Source organism: Hyposmocoma kahamanoa, unplaced genomic scaffold (assembly GCF_003589595.1).
Source record: "Hyposmocoma kahamanoa isolate Upper Pololo Valley unplaced genomic scaffold, ASM358959v1 87, whole genome shotgun sequence".
Lineage (NCBI taxonomy): Eukaryota > Metazoa > Arthropoda > Insecta > Lepidoptera > Cosmopterigidae > Hyposmocoma > Hyposmocoma kahamanoa.
In genome coordinates, this window is record NW_020654422.1 from 8,857,661 (window position 1) to 8,863,752 (window position 6,092).

General features: G+C 35.9%; 2 protein-coding genes across 3 annotated transcripts in view; one reads left to right on the forward strand and one right to left on the reverse strand.

The window, feature by feature from the left end:
• Positions 1-1,131: 1,131 nt before the first annotated feature.
• LOC113235045 (growth-blocking peptide, long form-like) lies at positions 1,132-2,110 on the forward strand. The gene has a single exon (XM_026470585.1). It carries the CDS (start codon positions 1,415-1,417, stop codon positions 1,934-1,936), a length of 522 nt encoding a protein of 173 aa, XP_026326370.1. The 5' UTR covers positions 1,132-1,414; the 3' UTR covers positions 1,937-2,110.
• A 3,406-nt stretch (positions 2,111-5,516) lies between these two features.
• The window catches only part of LOC113235044 (extensin-2-like), a 4,172-nt gene continuing 3,596 nt past the window's right edge, over positions 5,517-6,092 (reverse strand). For both annotated transcript variants that reach the window (XM_026470584.1, XM_026470583.1), the window contains exon 5: positions 5,517-6,085. In XM_026470584.1, the coding sequence (XP_026326369.1) occupies positions 5,586-6,085 (500 nt within the window). In that variant the 3' untranslated portion in view covers positions 5,517-5,585. The remainder of the gene's footprint in view (positions 6,086-6,092) is intronic.

The window sequence follows — 6,092 nt, forward strand, 5'->3', positions numbered from 1 at the left end:
GTTTACAGACTTTGTAAATTTTACATGCTTATATAATATATTAATAGACAGATATCTGTACACAGATACAGCACATTACCACCATTATTGTTGTATATATGTATAATATTTATCTTGACTTTCAAGGAACTTTAATTAAAATTGGTACTCACTTATTTTTTGTCATTGACAAATGAACTTGGTCCCCTTTTTCACATATATGTTTTTGGTCGAGTAATATCGACTCGACTCATTTATCATTAACAATTATCGTAAATCTTTGGAATTCTATTATTTTATTAGATATTTTATTAGTATCAAGATAACACATATACATATATAAATAAATATAGTGATACAAGCACAATCAGTACCGCGAGGCGTCTGGTGTGAAGTTCCTGCTTGATAAAATGAACTAACGACCGGTTGAATAGTTATCGCGCTGTGCTGACGAAAAATGATGCCTTTGTTTACACGAGTCGTGATTCTTGTTGTTGTGATCAATTTAATGCACCGTGCTGCCTCGGCTCCATTTTCCACTACAGATTTAATTAACTTATTCGGAAATCCTGTTAAAGACATTAAAGAATTCTTTTTTAAACCCAAAGTGAATGAAACCCATTCTGGCCTACATAGACCAAAAATGATAGAAGTACCAAAAAAAGTTGCGCGCAAGTGTAAAACGGGCTTAGTACGTGACATGTATGGTGTTTGCAGAGATCCTTGGTGATCAGTAATCACCGTACTATACTAATCTGAGGCGCAGACCAGGAGCGCAGTGCGCTCAATACGTTTCGATACAATGGACGCGAAAACTGTGTTACTTTTGTTTGTGTTATTCGCGGCAGTGTTTTCAAAATCAAATACCGTGTTTAACTTTGTACGTAAGTTAGAGGAGGTGTCGAATACTAAAACAGAGACATCTACTATAAAAACAAGTCAGATAATAAGAGTGCCTGAATTGCCTTGTCGCGATGGATTTAGACGCGATGCAAATGCGAAATGTAGAGAAATATTTTAAAGGTATAATAATGTTTCAATGTAATTAATTCTATTATATCTATAACAGTCTCTTTTGCAGCTACTGTAATGTTAGTACCTTATAATTAATGTAACAAAAATATGACGTATTTTTTCTTTTTCAGATTGTCTATATTGTACGAAAAAACTAAATAAGAAGTAATCGACTAAAATGAAATTTTAAAATGAATGCGCAACACACTCATTGAACAATACCTAATTGGTTATTATCGACTACATGAGACCAGGGATTTATCAACAAAGTTATAGCGTATATGTAGGTACCTACCACAAAATTTTACATTGATAATACAAAGGTCATAGAGTTATCATTATACGATGGTTCTTGACAGAAGTTCAGTTGAAAGAAAACAATACCAGAAAGGAACACGTTGTTCGTTGAATTTAATTCAAAATGAAGTTATCTTTTTTTATTCTTTGTTGTATTTTTGTAACTATTCAATATGAGTCTGTTAGAGGAGGTCTCGTTAAGGATTTTTTTGGACAAGTCCATGACACAGCACAACACGTGAGAAATGACGTAAGGAATGTTTTGCATATAAATAAAAAAGATGAAACTAAAAATCCTGATGAGATCAATAAAGTAGGTGACGAAACTCCAGCAAAAGAAACAGGTAATAAAAATGAAGTAAAACCTGAAGAAGGCCAAAAAGAAAAAGAGGACACTTCAGTAAAAGAATCTGAAAAAAACGATGACAGTAAGAATGTAGAACCGGTACAAAATGGAAAACAGCATGACAATAAAACCGAAGCCAAACCGGAGGAAAGTAACCATAATGAGAATAGTGAATCAACAGTCACCAGTACCACCGTTTCAACTATTAATGGTACCCATGATGGAAGAGAAAACTTTACCGGAGCATGTGCTCCAGGTTACGTACGCACCGCAGATGGAAGATGTAAGAAAAGCTTCTGATCAACTGATGTTAATGTTAAAAAAATAATAAAATTGTAATTAATTGAGTACTTAAACTATTCAAAGCTGCATAAATACCGTAAGTGCTATAAAATATTGCTTAAAAATATCCCTTAGCATGGACAACCATTGTTTATTTTCAGTCATACGTAAAATAAAAGATTCAATTGAAATCAGTGCATTGTTGTCTATTATTTAGTAAAGGAGAATGGGCAAAATACAAAGACTTTTGGCTTGGAAGCGGCCATTTCATAAACATAGTTTTTATATTCTTTGCATTAAGACAGACAATATTTAGTATGGGGTCTGTCATATTTTTTAAATAAAAAAATAATGACTAATATAAAATAATAAATTAACATATGTCATACTATTGATAAAAATACCTTTACCAACTGGATCACTTAAAATTTTTGGTATAAAATAAAGCAAAGCCTTGTGAAATCATGGCGCATTGGTCTAAACTTCTCCTACCGCTCTTATGCGCTTGTGCATCCACGTGCAAGCGTTTTTAGTTAACTTAGTTGTTTGTTGACTTGCCTCGCTGTCAACTGTTCTGTACTCCCATACTTATTTGGCTATGTGAGCGCTTACGAGATGGTGTGTAATTGATTGAAGTTATGCAAATGAATCATTTATAGATCTTCTGGGGATTGCTATCTTTATTGCAATCAAGACGCACCAGAGCACGAGTATACTTTGTATACTTAATAGTAAATAGGGAAGGCATTGGAACAGAGTCTTACTGGCAGACGAATTTTGGGTTGCTGTGTTCGCGTCCACGTCACGACCACCAAGGAACTCTTAATTTTGCTGGTCCCCAAAATTATTTTATTTTATTTAATCCGTTATTGTTTTCAAGTATAATATATACAAGTGGAAAAACTTATCTCAAGAATAATTGAACCGATTTTTTTTGTTAAAAAAATAAGTGCGCATTTGAAATCCATCTCACATGGTGAAAAGTGACGAAGAGCACATACACACTTAACTAATATCTATTCACTCTCGCCTTGAAAATGTATATATATATATATATATATATATATATATATATATATATATATATGATATGTATATATAGGTATAAATGTTTAGTTCACTGTAGATTTCATTTAGTACCATGTATATTTCAAACGTACAAGATAACCGGGTCACGAAGTGATTAATACATTGGGTCAATCATAACGAAAAAGTAGGTACAAATTAAATGAGTTAGTGCCTTTGTAATGTTTTTAGACCCGCTGCCAACTGCGGTAAAGCGTAAAATGTCAAACAATTATAAGGCAGGTAACTATTCACGCCCGTAAGTATGATGTAATGAAAATGACAAAATAGTAGTTTATGTGACTGTTACGTAATGAAAGGCATCCAAATACGGGGCTGGGTAAAAACATCACACGAGTGTTTTAATGCCTAATTATGTACAGTTGCATACACTGCTTTATCCATACACATATTATAAGTTCTATATGATGTGTTCAGGAACCGCATGTTACGACTAGCGAAATGGCGGCAAATAAAAACTTTTCTCACACAACCGTAGTTTTTATTTAATTCATAGACAAACTAGAGTCGACCCCAACTATCACATCGTTCGATATCAAGTAACGTGTGAAATTTGTCAAAATTGTTTGCCATTGACACATAATTTCCAATAAAACATCTCGACTGATATTAGAATTGAGGTCGAATGAAATTGTTTTGTTTTTCAGAGATGTTCGAAATTTGAATGTCATAATAAAATCGAATTCGATGTTATTATGAAGTAATATAATATTTTCACAGATAAGAAATTTGTTCTAACAAAACAGTTTATCTTTGTGCTGGTCGTAATTTGTGGTTTTTTAACACATCCAATGTTTATGATATGTCTGTAGATAAAGTAGTAAACTATATAATTTAAGATATAATTTATTCAATTATTGATTGTTTGACTTGTTTGACAATTTTTTAAATATTTTCTTAATTTTATCCTATATCTTATATCTTATATTATGTGAGATTACTCTCGTGTACAGGAACATCACATTAAAAAAGGAATTGATTATCTAACTTTCTGGAATTACAGCTTGTGCTTGAAACGGCAGTGCAGTATTAGGGCGTCTGGTTGTTGTTTTTCGAAGGCTTTTACGACTGTTGGTCAGAACAAATCCTGATCTTGATTGACTCTGTGTTATAACGTCAATATTTGTTTGTTGCCTATTGTCCACAGGCATGTTTTGTGGTAGTCTATTGTTATTTGGAGAACTTTTATTGTTTATTGTAAGGTCCTGAGGTTCTAGGTCATAGAGTGGCACTAGGCGATTAGGAGCGTCTTGATTAGTTTCTTGGTCAGAACCCCTGCGGTCAGGTGCACCCCTGTCTTCTGGAGGACCCCTGCGGTTAGGTGGACCCTTGCGGTCAGGTGGACCCTTGCGGTCAGGCGGACCCCTGCGGTCTGGTGGACCCCTGCGGTCCGGTGTACCCCTGCGGTCCGGTGGATCCCTGCGGTCCGGTGGACCCCAGCGCTCAGGTGGACGCCTGCGGTCAGATGGATCCCTGTGGTCAGGTGGGCCCCTATGGTTAGGTTGGCCCCTGTGGTCAGGCGGACTCTTGTTCTTAGGTGGACCGCGGTGTTTAGATGGACCTTCATTTGACTCCTCGTGTGGCGAAGGTATCATATCTGCGTAACGGCCGTCATGGTGTGAAAATGGGTGCCATTGTTGTGGACTCCTTATTGCTATAAATAGAAAAAAGTTTTTGTATTTAATGTCAAGCTGTTAAATTATTAGTTTTATATATAGTATTAGTGCTAGATAAATTAACATAGCCAGTGTACGTATAAGGCAGTGAGTTAATGACTCACCTTCACTAAATTTAAAGACTTTTAGCTATGTCGAAGAAAAACAAGATTGGTTATTGTTAAGGCGAGGTATCTCAACGCGAGTCTACATTTTAAGGGGTGAGGTGTCCGCCCCTCGCGTCCCGCAACCTGCGCGCTGAAAATTAATTTGAATCCGATATCGACAAGCGCCCAATAGCGACTGACGGGGCAGCGGGCGGCGCGCGCGCTTTAAGCCACTGGCAATTTTCAAATTTTGGGATAATAATGTGAATTTAATAACTTTAGGGCTTCAGTTCAAAACCAAATTTTTTTCTGTAGTACCTATTTAAATCTCCATATAAAAAAATATGTGCAAAGTTAGATATTTTATTCTTAAATAATTAGTTTTAGACTGTTTTCAGTATTTTATATAATATGATTGGGTAAATGGGTATTATGTATCCTATCGTGTGACAAATGAGCACATGCTTTTGACAATATCCTTAGGTATTTAACATATTTTTTGTAAGACCGTTATTTAATAGTAAATACCTAAACCGTTCGATCAAGAAAAACAGTTTTTCCTGCTTCTTCTTCTTGCCTTAGGACGTTGCAGAATTTTGCGATTCTCTTTGAACGAGTACGAGTAGTTTTAAATATTGAACATTAAGTAGTTAAAATGATTTAGTTAATATGGGGAAATATAAAGGTATATGGCATACTTCAATTAAAACTATTTTTATTAAGTAATTTTTTATTAGAAAGTTTTCATAAGGTATCGACAAAGAAAAATTTTTGTTACAGGTATCACAGGTATATATTTTATTCGTATAAGTTAAGATATTAACTTTCTGGTCTGACCGGCATGGCTTGAAATAAATGTGATAAAGTTTGCGTTGTGCGTTGAGGTCGGTATTCTGATATTATTTCATCATTTAGTAGAGGCACTCCGTGTCCTGGACGATTTTTGTGTCCATCGTCATTTAATGGTGCCGTCTTGCCTGAATCGTCATGGTTGTCGTAATTTGAATTTTCACCAGATTGTTCAAGTAATCGATTATGTATTTGATTACTATCATAAGGTGGTTTTGTTGGTTGATGATTGTCATCAGGTTGTGGTCTTTGGTCAGGTGAAGGACCTTCATTATAAGATGGTGAACTGGGGTTCCGTTGAGGTGGCAATGCACCCCAGCCGTGGTGAGGTGGAGGTGGGACCCACCCATGGTGGGGTGGGGGTGGACCCCAGTCACGATGAGGTGGTGATGGACCCCAGTCATGATGCGATGAGGGTGGACCCCACCGGCCGTAAGGTGGTGGACCCCAGCGTCCGTAAGGTGGTGGACCCCAGCG

Bases quoted from the DNA above. Each gene is read 5' to 3' on its own strand.
- LOC113235045 (XM_026470585.1), top strand. From the start codon at position 1,415: ATGAAGTTATCTTTTTTTATTCTTTGTTGTATTTTTGTAACTATTCAA.